The 21,941-nt window shown below is 32.4% G+C and overlaps 1 protein-coding gene across 3 annotated transcripts in view; it reads left to right on the top strand.

Moving 5' to 3' along the window:
- FAM3C (FAM3 metabolism regulating signaling molecule C) overlaps positions 1-21,941 on the top strand; it is a 56,525-nt gene that overhangs the window by 28,982 nt on the left and 5,602 nt on the right. For all 3 annotated transcript variants that reach the window (XM_031938908.1, XM_031938907.1, XM_031938909.1), the window contains 4 exons: positions 515-638; positions 7,857-7,915; positions 10,820-10,870; positions 15,388-15,472. In XM_031938908.1, coding sequence (XP_031794768.1) covers positions 515-638; positions 7,857-7,915; positions 10,820-10,870; positions 15,388-15,472 — 319 coding nt within the window. The remainder of the gene's footprint in view (positions 1-514; positions 639-7,856; positions 7,916-10,819; positions 10,871-15,387; positions 15,473-21,941) is intronic.

Here is a 21,941-nt window from a genome sequence, read left to right as displayed (position 1 = left end):
TTCCTTCTTAGTCAAGTTTTACTTTATCCTATCTCACTTAGTATGTCAACTAAGACCTTTTGATTAAACATTTAGAAAACTTATTTGAGGTCTAAGCAAACAGATCTTCTAGTATAAACTTTAAGGTGCATTAATACACACACACACATACAGAGTTGTACTTGAACATATAGGTAGCATATTTATTGAAAATTATATACTCAATTTTAGATATTCTAGGGGTAATTTTATCTAACATGCTCATTTTGCGAGTAAAGGCATAAACGAGTTAAATTACTTATTTAGAATTATTACACCTAGTTAGTGACCCAAAGGGTTTAGCACTAAAACTAACTGATTTCCAGTTATTTCCATTATGCCATTTCATTTTTTTTTTTATGTCATTCAAAGGATGTTGTTTACAGTTGATTGGTTATTTAGTACATTGCTAATTTTGCAGTTAGAAAGAAGAATTATTGATTATAGTCACATATGTACTATTATTATTTTAAAACTATATGTATTTTTTCCAAAGATACAAAACCTCCCAGATATAAATGTGGGATTTCAAAGGCCTGCCCAGAAAAACATTTTGCCTTCAAAATGGCAAGTGGAGCAGCTAATGTTGTTGGCCCCAAAATTTGTGTAGAAGACAATATGTAAGTATTGGTATAAATTTGGAAGTTTAATTTCATTTATATTTATCATTTTAATATAACCTCTAAAGCAGAATTGAAATATTTCTTTTTAAAAGAAGCTTGTTAACTTTGTTGAAGTAAATTTTCACATTTTAATCTATGATAATTCATATATGAAGTATTTTTCGGGTGGTATTTTAGCATTCATTACTTAATTTTTAAAGATATGTTATCTATTTTTCTGGAACTTTTAGGAGAACTTTTTTTTTTTAAAGAATTAGATATTCAACTCTATGTTTGGATAACTTCTTAATGTTATTTTCCTTGGTGTCCTTATTACAAGTATTCTCCCAGTTCTAAAATGTACGTCCTCTTTACTTCTCAAAGATCCCTTAGCTTTCTTCAAAATATGGCTTGGACACATCCTCCTCCTCAACAACTAGCATTTATATAATTCTGTCCTATGGACTAGAGGGTATGCTAAATGCTTTACAAACATCTCAGTTGATCTTCATATCAACCTGGGAAGCAATGTTATTATTATTCCCATTTTATAGTTGAGGAGATTGGGGCTCTTATCTTCAGATAAATTGATATTTATATGTTTGCAAGGTTTGCATATTGTAGAGGCAAGGAGCTGTGAGCTTTTTGGAAATCTATTTCTGAAAAAATTAAATCTTTGTACCATACAAAATTTCATTTTGCTTATAGAATTTTTAGATTTTAGGCCAACTTTTAGTTCAGTCATAATGATGAATATTAGGCTTTTCAAAATGTTTATTTCACTATATGAAAAATCAAATATTTTCTTGACTAGTAGCTAGTAGTCAGCCTGGTAACTTCTTAAGAATTACTTACTTGTCATATATTGGAATACATCTCTTAAGTAATATGGAAAGTTAAAACAGTCAACAGAAACTTGTTTCTGGTTATTGTAATTAAAATGATTTCAAAAGATGGCATTAAGAGCTAAAGAGGAGTAATTTTTAATCATTATTTTCTTGGTATCCTTGTTTATGGAATTGAGCCAAATTTGATAATCTTTCATTTTTTTTGGATTTTTCCAAATTGTAATTTATTTTCACTCCAAGTTGGTATTATATAATTAATGATTCTGTATGAATGAAACATAGGCCCATTTGTCTACTGGTACAAATTTAAATTTTGTTTCAAGGTAATGCCAACCACTCAAATTTTAGAAGTATCTTGAATATTCCTTGCATACCATGCTAGATTTTCTACAGAATTCTTTTTTTTAGAGTTCATGTTGAAATGCAGAAATATAACTAGATAATAAATCTCTAGGCTCATTAATTTGGAATGGAACTGTTAGATTATCTTTATTTAATGCAGCACTGTGGTTTTATAGATGAGAGATTCAAGATCTAGAAAGGCCAAATGTGTTACTCAGGGTCAAATAGTGAGTGACCAGCAGAAGAGGGCTGCATCTGTATGTGTTTGACTTTCAGATGTAGTCCTGCTTCCACCATATAGATCATTTCTCTCTCTCTCTCTTTTTTTTTTTTTTAAATCTTCTTCAAAAAGCTTTTTTTCCCCCTAGTCTTTTTTTAAAAATTTATTTATTTTTTTATTATAATAACTTTTTATTCACAGAACCCATGCCAGGGTAATTTTTTACAACATTATCCCTTGCACTAACTTCTGTTCCGATTTTTCCCCTCTCTCCCTCCACCCCCCACTCCCCCCAACATGGCAAGCAGTCCCAAATATGTTAAATATCAGACTATTTCTCAAAACCAAGTGAATGTAGACTTTTCTTTGCTTGGAAACCCTAGGCATCAAAGGCACTTTTTCGGGTCTTTATTTATTTATTTATTTTGCTAGGTACTTAGAAAGGCATGTGAAAATATGCTATCAGGAATATTTATATTTATTGCAAAAACAAAACAAAACAAAAAGTCCCAGTAATGTGTAAATTGACTGACATAGATAAAAATGTAACAAAATGTCACAATCAAATTATAGTATAGCACTTGAAATTGTAGTAAATTACATTTTAAACTTTTCTTGTTGACTTTGGGACTCATAACTTATTATTGGGATACTAAATACAGTTTCTGCTATTGTATACAATTCTAATCTGAAATGACTAGCCTAACTTGTTCTTGAGTTCCTTTCACTTTTGGTAAATCCAGTTTTAAATTCTGTTTTTTAGTAATAGCCATATATATATAGTCACTCACCTTTGAATATCTTGCACTTGCAAGAATGTAACAAGTAATTGTTCGTTGAATTAAGTTTAAAAAATAAAATTTATTCTTTTGCTGAGTTATATAAAATGTTTTTAACTATTCCTTTTATTTCTTTTCTATAATGAAGTGTGGTGAACAAATCTCTCTTGTCATCAGTGCATATTCGTAATTGTTTTGTAATTTAATTATTTTATAATTTCTTTGTCTTAGCTGCCCAGGGCACTGAAAAAGTTAAATGGTTATCCAGCTATGGGAACAGACCTTTTCATTCAATCCCTAGATTATGTGGTAGGGTACTGCATTTGAATTATATGATGCTGTTTCTTCATTTACAAGCTTAACTTGCCATAAGTCTAGCTGTGGAAAAATATGCAATACTTTTTCAGATAGAGAGATATTCGTTTGAGTCAGCACTCTGGAATGTTCTCTTTGTTTTTCTCTTGTATGTCCTTTCAGGTAGTTTCTGTTAGGTAACACGGAGAAAGGATTCTTTGGTTTGAATGCCTGGCTCATTCTTGATCACGTTTAGATAGATAACTAAAGAGATCTTCTGAACATCACTTCTGAAATCACCTACAAAGGTTTTGATAATGTTAAAGGAAAGGGGTCTCACATGGTTATTAAACTAAAAATGTGTGCTCAATGCAGAAAAGACTAAGGAGAAATGTGTAGATAGTTAACAGTTTAGTTAAGAAAATTCTCAACTTGCAGCTAGAGGCTATGGATCCTGCCTTGTCCTACCTTTCGGAGGGCATTCAGTGCAGCACGGTGTAAGTCAGAGGATCTCATTTTAAATCCCGGGCCTGTTGTTTACTGTTTTAGCGATCCTGGGTAAGTCCCTTACCCTTTGAGCTGAGTCAGTAACTTTAACAGGGGGTTGAACTAGGACATCCCTTAATTTTCCATGCTTGTTCTAGATCTCAGATCCTGTGACTTTGGAGGTAGTTTATTCTGTAAAACTGGAATAATGCTTGACCTTAACTCCTCACTCCAGCATTCCCTAAAGGCATTAAAGAATTTTAGTGCTTAGAATGGAATGTTGAGTCTATTCTAATTCAGATGAGGAATATGAGGTGCCACCTAGACCACTGTCACACAGCTTTGTACCCCTTTGGCAGTCTGATGAAATTTATTAATTACTCAAAAATATTTTTAAATGCATTAAAATGGAACGACAGAGGCTTTAAAAATAATTGAAATAGTTTTTATTCATGTGATAATATTTATAAAGCACTCATCACAGTGTCTGGCATGAAGTAGGAGCCTTCTTTTTTCTCTTTCCTTCTTCCTTCCATAAAATAAGCTTAGGACCCCATTTAAGAACTTTTGTTCTAGCTAAAGATGATCTTAGGAACATAATTATTATGTGCTTATATGATAGAAAAAAAACTACCAATAATTTATATCTGGTAATACTAAAAGGAAAAATGATTACTTTTAATTTTTTGGCATCTTATTGCCAAGTTAGATTTGCATAGATTTAACTAGCTATGAAAAGTAAACATATAGCTAGATCTGAGAATTTTGGTAGACTTTAAGGAAAATCCTAGTTTAAAGGTGCTTTGAAATAATTTGAATAAAAATACATGAAATTTGAAGCAGACAAACGCAGAGTGTCATTTACAACATATAAAGTAACTTTTTATTAAATTCTAGTCTTGAAAGAAACAATTTATGAAGTGTGAGAAATTATAATTCTGCCTTTTGGTTGAGTTTGATGCTTAGGTAGTCAAAAATTTGTTTCTACATTCTTTACAATTTTAATTTATCACAAGTAATTTTTAATTTTGGCAAAATATCCATGTTTAGAATATAGAAATGCTGCCATCTTGTGGAAGACTCATCCTACTTGATCTTTTTTTTTTTTTTTCATTAGTTCAGTATTACATTTTATAGTAAATTTCATAAAGGGTTTCATACTTCTAATTTATTAACTGTTTGGATAAAAGTATGTTGTTATTTCTCTGTGTACTAGTAAGAAATTACATTGGGGTTAGTAGTGTACCTACTTTGAAAGAATGTGTGCCTTTTCCTAATAAGTTTAATGAGATATTTTGTTTCACAGTGCTGATTTCAAAACAAATTTTAACATTTTATTCTTCAGTATGGTTGCTCTAAATACAGTAGATTGGTTTTGGTTTCAGCATATTAATCTTCTTGACTTCTGGCCATATTAATAACTGTTTTCCAAGGTTACTCCAAGTTTACTAATTATCTCATTTGCTAAATCTAATGGCATTTTATTAATATGTTTCTTTTAACATCTCCATAGTTTTTTGACACTTTCTGCCCCTTTATTCTTTTGGATTTAATGGCACTTTTCTTCTGCTTCTTTTGCCTCTACCATTTTTTTCCTCAGCCTTCTTTGTTAGATCATTATTCATGTTCCTCCCTTTTAATTTGTGTTTCTTCCCTGTATCTTCTCCTCCCTCCCTCAGCCATGTGTTTCTCCCCCCCCTTTACCCCAGGAGGGTAACTCCTGCCCTGTTCTGTCCTGAGCCTTCTCTTCTTTCTAGATAGATAGGTAGTTACAAGTATCTATTCTCACGGTGGTCTTGTCAGCACTCATGAATCAAATTATTTTAGCACAAATGACTCTTAAATCTTTATCTAGCCCTAGTCTTTTGACTTTTTTGAGTATCTCTGTTTATCTTAGTGGCATTTTAAAAATCCACATATTACATCAGAATTCAACTTTGTATCCCTTGTCTATCTCCCCCTGTTAAAAGCATCCTTATTTCTTTTAAGGGCACAAGTCTTTAGTTAACCAGGTAGCTTAGGACAATGCTATATACCTCTCCTAGATTTTAACCAAGCATTTGATAAATTCTTTCATGTTATTCTTGGAGATTTCAAACTAGTCAAATTATTAGAGTAAAGGAATAGTCATTAATAGTTTGTTCAATTTTTATCTTCAGGGACTTCCTTAGGAGAGTTTAAAAGTTTTAGTTAATGGTGTGAGTGAAGGCATGAATGGAGTGTTTGTCAAAATTTGCAGGTGACAAGGCTGGAAAAGATATCTAACAGTGGATGATGAATTAGGATTTGGTATGATCTTAAAATGAAACTTAATAGAAATAAGTACATTTTCTCAGACTTGAGTTCAAAAAACAATATGAGTCATAACTAGATCTTTTGAAAAATATCTAGGGGTTTCAGTGATTGCAAAGTCGATATTAATTAACATAAAGAAAGCTAATGCAGTCTTAAACTGTACTAAAAAAAAACGTCCAGGACTAGAGAGGTTAATGTATTTTCTTTAGTTATTGGCATGTTATTTTCGGATGGACAGTGAATAACTAAGAAGATGAAGGGCCTTGAGGCCATGTCATGTAAGGATTGTTTAGCCTGGAGAGAAATGGAAGGAGAAAAGGAAGATCAAGATAGCTATCTTGAAATATTTTAAGGGGATTCTCAGTGGAAAAAGCAGATAGACTTGTTCTTTTTGGGTCCAAAATGTAGAATTAGTTGGTATGGATGGAATTTGAAGAAAAGCAAATTTAGGTTTGCTAAAAGAAACAACAGATAAACAAAAATAATACTTCCAATTAGAGCTTTCCAAAAGTGGAAGGAGGTGTGTGATGGGTAAATGGGTAGGGATGTGTGTGTGTGTGTGTGTGTGTGTGTAGAAGATTTTTGTTTAGCTCTGGTTTGATTTGGCCTCTAAAATCTCTTTCTTCTAAGGTTCTGTAATTCCATCGAAACTTTAGACTCTGTTTGAGCATGGAAGAGGCAGCATACCACAGTGCAGTGGCTCCCATGTAATAATGATGTGTGAACTCCTTCAAGGTTCTTGATTAATGGTCCACGTTAAATACTCTTTAATGGCACCTTAAACAATAATTGCTTATGAAAATTATGTGTTGTATATTGTTACTTTGGAGGTTCATAACATCTTTCGTTGTTGAAAGGAGTTAACAGAATAAAAAAACAGATAAGTCCTTGGGAGTTGAACTGGGAGCTGTTCTTGTCTCCAGGCAGACCTAGGTTCAAATCCTTCCTCTCTGACATATACTGACCATGTGACTGTGAAAGTTACTTACCAGCAACTCTTGGTTTGTTACTGTAAGTGACTTTTTTGTTAAACCTACTTTACTGAATAAATTTGATTCCACTAGCTACAGATTTAATTTCTTCCTGCTTTCTCATCTTGGGGAATGCTTAGTCTATATGTCTTTCTGTTAATCTTCCAAAGATCTACCTGACATGCTGGAGACTTTCCTTTTTAATATTTTGTTGTGGCTATCTGTAACCCTTATCCATCACTCATGATCAATGCCAATTTTTTTTCTGGGTCATCCATGTTTTTAATTATATCTTTTATACTGATCTTTTCTTGCATATCTTTATTAGCAAATGATATCTTATTTATCCATTTTTCCTTTGAGTATGATTGTGATTCTTTTGAAATACCAAGATTAGATGATTCTCAGCAATATAACATTATTGGGATAATACTGGTGTTAGAAATAGGACTTCTCAGTTGCAAGCAGCTTGGGGTAACTGAAAATGATTTTGCTATTTCCCAGGTTCAGTGCAGCCTATTTTCTTTTTCAATTCTTAACCTAGATAAGCACAGATCTTACTTTACTTTTATATATCAGGTTGTTATGGGCAATGAAAAGCAAATAGGTCACTTGTTTGATTGTTTGAAGGCAGATACAGAATTGTTATATATCTCATATTTGCAATACACACATATTTATAGATATAGATATAGGATTCCTTAGGAAATATTTCATTATCTGACAGCTCATCAAGAAATATCTTGATCTTTTTTATACCTTTTCCAGCGGCTCCAATCTTTTAATATATTTATATTTAAGAAATTATATTGAAATAAGTTTTTAAATAATCAGTGCCATTTATACAAAATCAACTTTTTGATTTAGTTTCTCCTATGTTAAATTTGTACTTATATATACTAAGTGCTATTCATTCTGTTTTTTCATTACTCATTTTGATCCTGTTTTTACTGTGTAAAATACTTGTTTCTGAACAATTTGTCATGTTTTGTTTTCTTCAGTTTAATGAGTGGTGTAAAGAATAATGTTGGAAGAGGAATCAATGTTGCATTGGTAAATGGTATGTATACTTTAGCTTACTCCTGTATTCAGAGAATGTAGGAATGGTGACCTCAGAAGTAAGATGCATCCCCAAATCTAGAGAAAAGGCTGGAAAGTGTTTTGGTTTTTTTTTTTTAAATGAGACTAAAAAGAACACATATTCTAGTATTGAAATTGTTGCCTTTTTCAAAAGCAATCTTTTTTACATTGTATTTCAGGCACATCACTTTCTCATTAAGAATCTTTTGAATATTATTAAGAAGCAGACAATCAGTCTCTAACTTTACCTTATCTCTAATGTATAGTCAATAAAAACATGTTGTAAATTTGGGAACTTAAAATATCTGAACATGCTGGGGGAAAAAAAGGAATGATTTAAGAACAAAGGGTAGATGTGGCTTGGAATTGAGAGCAAGAATTTCATTATTTTTCTAGTATTGACCAGGGAGAAGATTGTCTTGACCAGCTCATGCAAATAACTGACCTACTTAGGTCTTATGTCCCTTTAGTGAAAAGGAGCATATCAATTTATTAGAGCCTAGTGGTTTTCTATATACCATACAACATTCTGGTTTTAATGTGCTATCTCAGCTTGATTCTCAAACTGATCAGTTTACATAAATAAATATTCTCACTATAAATTAATAAATTAGCATTTTGGCTTCTGAGTTATTGAACTTGGTTAGTTATTAACATACCTATACATTTGTTCACTCTGGTGAATTGATAAAAGTAGTTACTGAATCCAAAAAGTGAGAACCATTGTAAGCTCCACCAAGTTATACCAATCACGAGTCCATGATAAAATAGATGTTTTATCATTTTTATTCATTTTATAGCAATAAATGTTATAACTCTAAGAATATTAGAATGTGGAAATTAAAGCTACTATGACATCTTAGGCAAATAAAATGCTTACATCTACCCTTTTGTAAGCCATAAGATAAAATAATTTCTACTCTGGAATTCTTGGATGAATTTTTTTTTTTTTTTTTTGTATGTGAACACTTAGTTGCAATCAAGGCAGTAAAAAAACTATATAAGAATATAAGTAAAGATGTAAATGCCTCTCATTTTTTTATTTCATCTAAAACAATGAAGGCCTGGTGAATGGAGGATAGTGAAAAATCTTGGCTATATCTGAGGACCATTTAGGTGAGATAAAAGTCAAGGTACAGAAACTTAGTGGTAGAAAAGAAGGATGTAGAACTCTTATCAACATAAAAGAAATCTTTGCAGAAGGTTCTCTGATAAAGGTTTAAAAGAAACAAACATTAAAATAAATGTTTTTATTAAGATAAATATTTATTAAATACTTACTATGAGATCGGCACTTTGCTAAGAGTTATAGTTACAGATATAAGCAAAAATAAAAGATTTATCCCTAGCTTCAAGGAGCTTTCATTCTAATGGGGGGGGAGGTGTATAAAATAAAGGGCAAGAGAACAGAAAGAAGGTATCTGATTCAGGGACATGATTTTGAAATCTACAAAATCAGGAATAAGGCCAGGAGAAAGTTGAAGATAAGACTTGCCTATATCACTTCACAAGATGGAGCCTCCAGGAGAAATATCAATGGGAGAAGAAGGAGTAGGTAGGCCTTGAGGGGGGGAATATTATGGTTAAATAAGACACTAGTAAATTGATCTGTTCTAGGGCAAGGAGGCCACCTTGAATCATGATGAAAGTCCCATGATGGGTTGACCAATAGTAGAGAAGGCTTGGTGCCGAAATCAAGAAAGTTAGGGATGAGTCTGGGAACAGAATGTTCCCTAATATCAATATAGAAGGGGATATATAGGAACTATATAGGAACATGAGTCCTTGCCCAGTAGATAAATAGTGAAAGGATGAACAGGTAATTCTCAAAAGATAGAAAAACACTCATATAAGGAAATATTCCAGATTACTAATGATAAAGTGATAATGATTAAAGAAGGAAAACAACTCTGAGGCTCGACCTATTATGATTTAGATTATCAAAGATAGCATAGAGGGAAAATGAAAGCTTTTAGAGCTGTCAGAGGGCACCTTCCCTATTGGACTGTTAATTTAGGAGCTGTGAATTACTTCATTCATTTTGGAAAACAGTTTGGAGTCCTTAAAAGCCATTAAATGATAACTCTTTGGCCAACTATATAGCTAACATGACTATATCTCAATTACTACCAAATCATAGAATTCAACTTTAAAGGACTTAAGAACTCTTTAGCGGTAATTTACTGTTGGGCAAGTAGGTGGCAAAGTGAATAAAGCTCCAGCCTTGTGGTCAGGAGAACCTGAGTTCAAATCTAGCTTCAGACATATACTAGCTGTGTGACCCTGGTTAAGTTCCTGTTTTCCTCAAATACTCATCTACAAAAGAAAAAGGCAAATCGCTGTAGTATCTTTGCCAAGAAAACCCCAAGTGGGGTCACAGAGAGTCAAACATGACTGAAACAATAAGGAAGTTTGTATTCTACATCTTTTAACAAAGTTTGATGGTGTAGCAACATAGTGAGAGGTACATTTTCACACCTGTCCAGTTGGATTTATTTTGTTCAATTATGTTTAGAAGGGAAAGTATTTTTTTCTTTTGGAGGTAGAATTAAATAGTGGTATTAAAATCCAACTTTTTTGTTTTTAATATATATATATATATATATATATATATGTAAAAAGGACCAAAAAAAGGACTATCCCAGTGGTTAATATAATCTTAAGGAACATGAGGAATTCTTAGAAGGCAGCCTAGGAGAAAAGAGCAAGGAAATCCCAGTTCTCCTGTGACCTTATGGATATTATTACTGTTATGTTCTATAGGTTTGAATGAGATTACTAGCACCCAAAGTTTGTCACTGTTAACTTACTACCTTTTAAATAATTTCATGTCCATAAATTTAGTCATTACATGTTTTAATCTGAAATAATTATCTCTCTGCAGGAAAAACTGGAGAAGCATTACGCACTGAATACTTTGATATGTGGGGAGGAGGTAAGCAGTAAATGTACTCTCTTAAATGACTCACTCCTGTATTTAATATTGATACTTCCTGTTAATTTCCTAGAATGAATGAAGTGGTAATTCATTATGCACTGTTTTGTGTAAAGCACTGTACTAAGTATCAGGGACATAAGTAGAAATATAAGACGGGCCCTGTTCTTCAGGAGCTCATGTTTTAATGAATGAATGTAATCATGTAAAGATCATTTTAGCTTCAAGTTAGATGGAAAGATCCAATAGTCCTTAAGGGCAATGGCTAGGCGAATGAATGGTAATGCATCTTCTTCAGTGACATTTTTGTTTTTTAGAACTGTACTTGTTTCTGATGTTGAACTATTTAGTTGTGTCAAAGCCTTTAGTGAGAACAATTGGGGACACTTCAGAGCTACCAAGAAGTCAGGAGACTGCAGAGGCAATTGCCAGATTACATCTTTAAAAGAGTTGCTTCTCTGGAGTGTTAGTCTGTGGGTGTTAGTCTGGAAGGCAGGGATAGTGATCTGGGCACTGATTTTGCTGGAACTCTAAGGTTTACTTAACTATTTCCTAACCTTTCCTCCCAAAAGCTATTTCTTTTCATTTTAGTTCAAATGTTCTCTCTTTACACATAGACCAGGAGACGTATAGGCCATAGTATTTGTAGGTATAGGGAATCAGATCATTCAGTAGAAAATTGAAATAGAATTCAGCAAGCATTTATTAAACATGTACAAGATAATGTGCTGGAAAAACAATGAAAATTTAAAGTATTTGATGTTTTCAAGGAACTTTTAATTCTTCTAGGAAATCTAAACAAACAATAATAAAGGATAAGTTGAGAAAAACTGGAAGAGGACAAACCAATTAGGATAAGAAAAAAAAAATTGCAAGGATAAGAAAAAAAAATTGCAAGGAATTGGTTATCTGAGCCAAGCCTTGAAGGAAGGTAAAGATTCTAAGAAGTGGATGGGAGGCAAAGCATGGTTAGGGTTGGACACAGACTGTCAGCCTATACAAAGATAGGAGATGGCATTCTAAGTTCAGGAAGTAGTCAATGAGCCAGCTTGGCTGATACTAAATTACACAAAAGGACCACATGCCAAATCTTTTTTTTTTTTTTTTTTTTTTTTAAGCTGCTGGAGCTAGTTCTGGATTTTAGAAGCTTTAGAAGCTAAATTAAGCAGTTGTATACCAGAAGCAGTAGAAAGCAACTGAAGATTCTTTTTTTTTTTTTTTTTTTTTTTTTTAATCTTAATAGCCTTTTATTTACAGGTTATATGTATGGGTAACTTGACAGCATTGACAGTTGCCAAACCTCTTGTTCCAATTTTACCCCTCCTTCCCCACCCCTCCCCAGATGGCAGGATGACCAGTGGATGTTAAATATATTAAAATATAAATTAGATACACAATACGAATACATGACCAAACCATTATTTTGCTGTACAAAAAGAATCAGACTCTGAAATATTGTACTTTTAGCCTGTGAAGGAAATCAAAAATGCAGGTGGGCAAAAATATAGGGATTGGGAATTCAACGTAATGGTTTTTAGTCATCTCCCAGAGTTCTTTTGCTGGGCGTAGCTGGTTTAGTTCATTACTGCTCCATTGGAACTGATTTGGTTCATCTCATCGCGGAGGATGGCCTGGTCCATCAGAATTGGTCATCCTATAGTATTGTTGTTGAAGTATATAATGATTTCCTGGCCCTGCTCGTTTCACTCAGCATCAGTTCATGTAAGTCTCTCCAGGCCTTTCTGAAATTATCCTGCAACTGAAGATTCTTAAGCAGAAAAGTAATGTGGTTAGATTATGCTTTAGGAAGAATATACTGGCAATAGATTAGAGAAAGGAGAAATTGAAAAAAGAAGGCCTGAACATGGATGATGAATTGGTAAGTAGAAAAGATGGAAAGAAGTGGCCCTTGAATCAATGAGATTCAAAGGCTAATTAGAAGAGAGATATGAGTAGAAGATTTCTTTAATAGATGTATAGATCTCTATATGCATGCACACATGTCCGTGGACACCTATCCACCCACACGAGATAGTTACAGATGGCTAGAGATCCAATATTGGAAATTGGGTGAGCTACCTAAATTCAGATCTCATCTGACATTGGCTTTGTGTAACCCCTATACAAGTCACTTAATTTTTTAGTGCTGCAAACTGCTCTCTGAGACAAACAGGTGTAGATCTCAGCTCTGTATTGCCAGTTTCCTCACCAATAATTCCTATGGCTCTCTCCTTCAATCCCTATATACAAATAGATAAACTTCAATATCACTTCAATAAGATTTACAAATTACTTTTTTTGCATTCTTATTTTGTCTTCACAAGAATCTTGTGAAGGTAGATATAAGGCTGCTTGAATTTTTTTTTTTTTTTTTTTTAGTCCTTTAGTTACTATTTTTTGTTGTTGTCATTGTTTTTTTAAATCCAGATGTCCAATATCATTGGTATAGGGAACTCCTGGCAAATTAATTCTCTTTAGTAATGCAGAAACAACTTTTCTGTTGCTTACTAGTCTTAGAGAGCTGTCACTTGGAATGAGTGACATGCTCAGCGTCACAAAACTAGAACTTAGCAGAGGTGAGGCAAGAATGAGCTACTTGAATTTTGGTTAAGAACTTTTATATGTTACAGGTTTTGATAACAGTTGACATCACCCTAAACTTAATAAGAAGCTATGAATTATTTATTTGGATAATATGATAGGTAAAATATGAAATAACTAAGGAAACAAAGATTTAAAGTTTTGAAAAAATTGATCTACTAAGCAGTGCTTTTTAATTGCATAATAAATTGGAACCATGCCTCCTCAGCTTGGCACAGAACCCCAAATTCAGAAGGAGACAATTTTTATACATTAAAACAATGAATAGGATATAAAACAGGATGCAAAATAAGATAATCTAATTTCTATTTGAAGGAAATGTTAGGGCTTTCTGAATTGAGAGTGGGGAGAATAAGTGAGTTTCGAAAGCAGGAAGTGCCAGGAGAGGGAGAGTGAGCACGTGACTTTTCTGGATGTGAAACAGGATGCCACTCAATTGGCACCATCAGCAGGTGGTAGAATTTACAGGAAAATGAAACTTAGGTCTCAAATTGAAGTCAATTTTATAAGATGGAGTCAGTTTGGTTTACAAGTTCCCACAGTTCTCTTGCTAATAACATTAGGAATATTTAGATATGCAATTACTACCATTAGGTCTTCAAGCTAAAGGCTTACATGATTATGTATTAATGTGTAATGTTAGAGTTAGTAACATAAACAGGACCCTGATATTGTCTATACTTTTTTCTTTAATTGGACCTATGAGGTTAGCAGCTCCCCTCAAAGAACTTCTACCAAAGCAGGTTAGCATCTTGGCTAGGAGAGAGGTTAAATGATTTGCTTAGTGGTTTGAGGAAGAACCAGGACTTCAACTCAATTCTTCATGACTAACTAGCTCTCTTTATCTGCCACCCCACATTGTTTCTCCAAGGAAGTGACATTATCCTTGTGCTTTATTTAGAAGATTTATATTGGCTTGCCTTTCCATACCAAAATTAGGTTAAATTGTTGCTTTTTAAAACATATTGTCACTTAGGAGTAGTTGTAGTATGCTGCAATTTTTTAAAGTGTAAATAAGTGGTGACTATATTTTTATATGGTCCATGAATAATAAATGCTGCAATTATAAAGTTTACTCCATTAGAGCAGACGTAGTGAAGGCTAGTGGTTCCAGTATGAGAATCTGTTTAAGTGAAAGTGCTGAAATTGCTGATAGGAGGAAGGAGCTTGTTATATGTCAAAATGTGATCAAAATGACTATATGCCATTGTAAAATTTATGATGGGCAACTTTAGTCGTTCTTTTCTGCTTTTTCTGAAAATAATTGGTGCCACCAGTTTGTAGCTGCCTCTAGTGATCTACTCTTTAATTTAAATTGCTTCTTGTTTATGATTTTGTCAGTTTGGAGGACCCATGGGAATATGGTGTATTTAAAGAATACAGTGTATCTAATAGATTTGGGAGCCCTCTGTTTTTCTTGTCCTTCTTTGGGACTGTCAGACCAGTATTTGCCCTTTGGGACCTTTTTGGCCTTGAATGGATTCCTTCTTTCAGCTGGACAGGATAACTGTGATCTAATAATTTAGTGAAGAAACATTAAACAACTATTTTTATGTCTTAATCACACTAAATACAAAGACAGGAAATAGAGTCCTGACCTTTAGGGAGCTAACTTTAAAGTTTTTTTAAAGGCTTGAAACCATTCTGAAACTGGGTTATAAATGATCTCTAATCTGCTTTCCTCGCAGATCAGGTATCACTAGGGCCATTGAACCACCCACCTAGATAGCTATTCAATTATATTTGGATTGCTTTAAGAGAATTATTAGTAAATCTAGTTATTTAAAATGCTTATGGGACTATACTAATATTTTAATGATTTAGTATAATGATCTATACACTAGTAGGATATACCAAGAAATCCTTAATTTTTGCAGGGTTAATTGCTCATATATAATTATTTTTGTTTTCTTTAGATGTGGCACCATTTATTGAATTCCTTAAGTCTATTCAAGATGGAACCATAGTTTTAATGGGAACATATGATGATGGAGCAACCAAGTATGTATGGAGGGTTTTTTTTTTTTTTTTATATTAAGACCTTTGTAAATGAATATGTTTATATCAAAGTATTCTTATTAGGGTTCATTTTTATTTTATTAATTCAAGAGTTTTAAATATAAGGTTAAACTGATTGTCAGAAGAAAAATTTTACATGTTTAAAATTGGCTAAATATTTCTGTACAACATCTATCTAGGTTTCTCCTCCCTTTCCCCAGTTACTGATCAGAGATACGATAACACACACATGCATATACACACACACACGTGTGTGTGTGTATATGTGTGTGTATAATATCCGTGTGTGTGTGTGAAATGTAATTAAATACATAGAGAATGTTTTACTTGGAGAAAATTTTTTGATATTAATTGTTGTTAGTGTACATCTGATAGTCACATTGGTTACTGAGCTTTTCTACCTTGCTGCAGAAAGCTATTGCTGACCATCAGGATTTCCTCTATCCTTCTGTTAATATAATCCATGTGTAGGAGCAAAGACTGGAGAGATCTTCACACATTAATAGCTCATTAAACTATTATTATCCTTGAGCATAAAATTCATCAGCCCATAAAAGCATTAGCAGAAAGCTCAACTTAATGTGGCAGAAGTATAGGTTAGTCATTCAATTGATAATATTTATTAAGCACTCTTTATGGACTAGGTGTTATGCTCAACACTAGATCAAACCCTCTATGTTTGTATAAAATTTTTTGCTTTTTTAGTTTTATACATTTTATTTTGTTGGCATTAAAATATAGAATGTTTTAATTTTGCTTTTATAGAACATTTAGTTTAGACTTAAAAGTATTTTCTTGAGAAAATCAAATTCAGTATGGGATCAGTGTTAATCCACATATATTAAGAGTATTATCAACTTGTTTTGTGTTGTCAGCATATCTGCTATTTTAATGTATTTAGTGGATATTTCGTGATTAAAAGGGACATTTTGACCATGGAACTGTTTATCATCACCTCACCCTATGTTAGTGTGTGGTAGATAAAAAAATTTTTAAATTGATGAGCTTGTTTTTTCTTTGAGTTCTAACTTGTCTGTAGAGATAATAAGTAAAGTCTATAGTACTTTCTAGTAGCAGGTGTATAATTGAGGAACCTTTAAATTAACTCATCAATTACCTACCAATTGTTAGATAAACCAGAAGCTCTGCTTACATTTTTTTACTAACAGAGTAGGTGCTTCCTTTAACAAATTTAGGAAAATTCTTCAGATCTCAAATTAAGATCTTCTTCCTTTTGCAAGTATGCAAGAAGAGGCTTGAATTTGAGCCTGTTGCTTTCACTTGTGTAATGCTTTCAGATCATAAATAATAATGAAAGAGTTGGCTTAGATTTTTCTTCCTTAGTAACAGCTTTGGTGCATCTCTATAAGTAATATACTAAAAGGTAAACTTTATTTGAGCTTATTTTAATATTGGTTTCAGCCATTTTGAAGCCAATAATTATTTTAAAAATGCTTTTCTACCAATTTTTTTTTTTTTAAATATCAGAACCATAGAATTATAATTAGAAGAAACTTTGAAGTCTATCACCAGGTGACTGGAAGCGGAAACTTACTGTCTCATGAGAAAACTTACTCCATTGTTGGAAAAAAAATATCATTGAAATGTATTTATTAAATTAATCTGAAATGTATTTTTTGTAACTTCTCTCCATTGTTGCTGGTTTTACCCTTTGGAGTGACACAATAAGTCTATTCTTTTTACATGATGTCTTTTCAAATAAGTAAAGAAAATTGTAGAAAACATAATAGCTTTCTCTCACCCACCCCCCAATTTCATGAACATTCCTTCAATTTCAAATTCTTGGTCAAGAGCTTATATAAATATTTTGGTGTACAGATTGGTACTCATCCTTTTTCTTTGCTCTCTTTTTGGTATAGATATAGTAATAGTATTTCTGGATCAAAAGATATGCACAGTTTTATAGCCTTTTGGGGCATAGTTCCAAATTGTTCTCAGGGATGGTTGAACCAGTTCACTCACCAGCAGTCCATTAATGGATCTATTTTTCCCTCATCCCCTCTAGCATTTATCATTTCCCTCCATCCCATTTTCTCCTGTTTCTTCTCTCAATCTTTTGATACTGTTCTTCCTCAAAAATCTCTTTTGCTTCTAACTATTGCCTCCCTTAATCTGCTGCCTCTTTCCCTTCTATTTCCCTGTTGTGTAAGTTAGATTTCTTTCTATACTCACCTGAGTATTTATGTATGTGTGTGTATATATGTGTGTGTGTGTTTGTGTGTGTGTGTTTGTGTGTGTGTATATATATATGTATGTATATATAAGTATGTAGATATACTAACCTCTTTAAACCATTTTCTGTTGAGAGTGATGTTCAAGCATTGCCTATCCCCCCTCATTATAAAAGTTCTTCTTTGTCAATACCTTTTTTATGTAAGAAAAAATTTCCCCATTCTCTTCAATCTCCTTTCTTCTAGTACATCCTTCTTTCTCATTCCTTCATTTTTTGGAGATCATTGTAGCATAATTGGCACAAACCTATGTAAACTGTCTATGTAAACTTTTTTTAACTGCCCTAATGATGATAAAAAATTTTTTTTAGCATTCAACAAAATTAATCATTCATAAATGAGACATGTGGCCATTAATAACTAAAAGGGGTATTTTGACCATGAGACTATTATTTTTAATTCTTTCCCTGCTTCTTATGTTTAGTATGTGGCAGGTAAAGAGAACTTTAAATTGATTAATCGGTTTACTTTGAACATAACTAGCATAAGGATATGTTAAGGGATATTGTCAGTGTTTTCATTATTTTCTAACAGAAGCTTAATCATCAAGTAATAACTTTTTTGAAAGGGGACACTTAAATTTTGAAAAGACTTTTTTTTGTCAATGGGGGAAGTGCTCATTTTATTGGAAAGTATACTTACATAAATTAAATATTAAATCTTTGAAATACTGAACTATTTCAACATAGTAACATAGTTGTCAAATAAAATAAGATTGTTTTGGTGTTTACTAGTTTCCAGTGAGCAGCAATGTCTTTTTTTTCAGATGTTGTTCCTTGGCAATATTCTAAGAGCATGAACATTTCACTTATCAGTTTTTTTTTTTTTAATCATCTGTAATTTTTAAAATATTCCCTTACCCCTTTAAAAAATAAATTGGCAATTTATCATGACCTATATCCAGTTTCTTTCATCATTCCCATTTTTAGGGACTTTTAAAAAATTATTTTGACACTTAAAAATTCTGAATATGTTTGCAGTTTTCTTCATCTTTGCATAAAGTTCATGTGAGTTTGGAGTTTTCATCTCATTTAAAATATATAGGCTCTCTCTTACCTTAGCGGTATTTAATTGCTTAATTTTGTACATTGGAAAGTATTTGAAGTGTGAAAAATATTCACCTTCTTGAAAAAGATGGAATCAAAAAAAAATTTTGGTTTCTTTCTCTCATTTTTAAATAATATTTTATTTTTCCAAATACATATAAAGACAGTTTTCAAGATTCACCTTCGCAGAATCTTGTGTTCCAAATTTTTCTTCCTCTCTTCCCCTCCCCCTTCCTCTAAACAGCAAGCAATCCAATATAGATTAAACATGTTATTTAAAAAAAAAAAAATACTATATATTTGCATACCATAGCCTGTAATTTATGGAGCACTTTTATGTATATTATTTCATTGGTTAACATAACATCATTTCCCACAAACAGTGGAAAATAGCCCTTTTTTGTTTCTTTTCAGTTTTGGTGCACTTCAATCTCTTCTGGATTTTAGATTTCCTGACAGAAGTTTGAGGCTTATGTCACATTTATATTCATTCTTGTTTAGTTTCCTTTCTCCATTTCTTTCACATTAAAACAAGTTCTCCAGAGTCTTTCATTTAGATTTTTTTTAATTAACAAAAATCTTTTCTTTCCTTCTTTCTTGTTATAGTTAACAGAACATAGTTTATTGAACATTTTTAGAATCATTAGTCATGCAATCATACTTCTTTTCTTCAACTTTTTGAAATCTTTTCTTTTATCTGATATGCTTTTCTTATATATCCCTTTTCTTTAATATTTCTGATTGAAAATGGACATTTTTTATGCTAAAGTGTTTTTTCTTTTTCCATATGACCAACTAATTATTTTTTGTAGTTAGAATTGATTCCAGAATAATAGTGATTCTTGCTGAATAAAGAAATTAGCTGCAAAGCAATTCATGTTTTGTTTTCTTTGTAATCATGGTAGTAGAAGATGTCGGGATAATTAAAATTTCCTATGGTTTTCCATTGCTTTTTCCTCCCTTTTTTAAAAATTGAAGTATTTTTATTTTCAAAACCTGTGCAAGGATAATTTTTCAACATTGACCTTTGAAAAACCTTATGTTCTAATTTTCCCCCTTTTTCTCCCCTACTCCTAGATGGCATATAATTCAGTATATGTTAAACTTGGTAAAAATATATGTTAAATCCAAAATAGGCATATATATTTATACATTTATCTTGCTGCAAAAGAAAAATAACACATAGAAAAAGAGAAAGTAAAATTCAAGCAAACCACAAGAAAAAGAGTGAAATGCTGTATTGTAATCCACCCTTAGTTCCCACAGTCCTCTTTCTGAGCGTAGATGGCTCTCACTATCCAAGATCATTGAAACATCGCCACTGCATTTGTACCAGTTTTATGATCAACTAAGAAAGCATCATCTGGGGCAGCTATGTGGTCCAGTGGATAGAGCACTATTCCTGGAGTCAGGATGACCTGAGTTCAAATTTGGCCTCAAAAACGTACTTGCTATGTGATCCTGGGCAAGTCATTTTAACTGTGATTGACTCTTCTTTCCCCCTCCCAATAGGCATAATGCATGCCATATCCTTCAAGATTACATAATAAAATCATTGTCATGTTTTTATATGTCTAATGTTGCTATTTGGAAGATATATTTTAATTAAAAGAAATGTTCAGTAATCAGCATGGCTATCAATTGATCAATTAAAATGTCATATATGTCTTATGCTCTGTGCTATGGCCATGAGAGAAAGCAACTTGCATGTATATATGCATCTATAAGAGACGGAAAAGAAAGTACCAGAAGCTCAGCTAGTAGAGTGATAAACAAAAGTATCATATGGAAGGTTATGTTTAAACTGAGTCTTGAAGGAAGCTAGTAAGAGGTAGTGATGAGGAGGGGGAGTTATGGAGTACCATGAGTGAATAACAGTAATAAGGCCACTCTCACTGGACTGTAGTATGTGTGAAAGTAGTGACATGTCTGGGTCAAAGATGTGCACAGAGATATATAATCACTTTGACTCCAAAATTTTTTCCAGAATGGCTATACCAGTTTACATCTTCACCTTTTTTTTTTTATTAAATCTTTTTAATTTTTAAAACATGCGTAGATAATTTTTCAACATTTAACCCTTGTGTTCCAGTTTTTTTCCTCCTTCCCCCCACCCCTTTCCCTAGATGGCAAGTAATCCAATATGTGTTAAACATGATAAAAATACATGTTAAATCCAGTATATACATACACAGTTATACAGCTATCTTGCTGCACAAGAAAAATCAAATCAAAAAGAAAAAAAATGAGAAATTAAAATGCAAGCAAACAACAACAAAAAGAATGAAAATGCTGTGTTGTGATCCAGATTCACTTCCCACAGTCCTCTTTCTGGATGTAGATGGCTCTCTTCATCACAAAATCATTGGAACTTGCCTGGACCTTCTGATTGTTGGAGCCACATCTATGAGAATTGATCATTATACAATCTTCTTGTTGCCGTGTACAATGATATTCCACTTTTTTTTTTTTTAAATAATCAGACATAAGAAATAGTGGGGGGAAAAGTAAAAAGCATGCCAAAATATATATTTTTTAATTTTAAAATTTCAGATTGTTTCTAAATCTCTTAGAATAAATAGCTAGGTTAAATTCAAAGCAAAATTTAAATTATGTAAATTGAAAGGACAGAAACCAAACCCAATTAAGTGTGCTTGATTATAATCCAAACACTTATCTAAATATACTATATTTTGCATGATTCAAATCAAAATTTATATTCTTTTTTTGTATATCTAACAATCTAAATGCATTAAGTGACTTCAAAAGATTGATTTTTAAAAAAAAATTATTTAAAGTCTTCATATATGGAGCTTTTACATGAAATCAATCAACTTTTGGGATATAACATTTTACTTTATAGCATTAACACGTGCTACTTTTTTTTTTTTTTTTTTTAAGCATGGAAACAAGTACAATTCTTTGCAGGCTGTTTTTCTCCTTAGATACTGTTGTGGCCCAGGACATTGGAATTAGAAAGGTTTGAGTTAACTTCCCACACTCCCATAACTTCATTTGGGGATATTTGTGAACAAAGGAGCTATAGAGCAGACCTGGGCAGTTTGAGCTAACTTGCCCCCAGTTGGATTGATTTGGGGCCCAGCTGTGGACGTTTTGGACAGAAAGAGTATAAAATAGTATTAGGACTTTGGC

The sequence above is a fragment of the Sarcophilus harrisii genome, chromosome 5, assembly GCF_902635505.1.
Source record: "Sarcophilus harrisii chromosome 5, mSarHar1.11, whole genome shotgun sequence".
Taxonomy (NCBI): Eukaryota; Metazoa; Chordata; class Mammalia; order Dasyuromorphia; family Dasyuridae; genus Sarcophilus; species Sarcophilus harrisii.
Note: the sequence above shows the minus strand (reverse complement) of the source record. Positions and strands in the feature narration are given on the sequence as shown.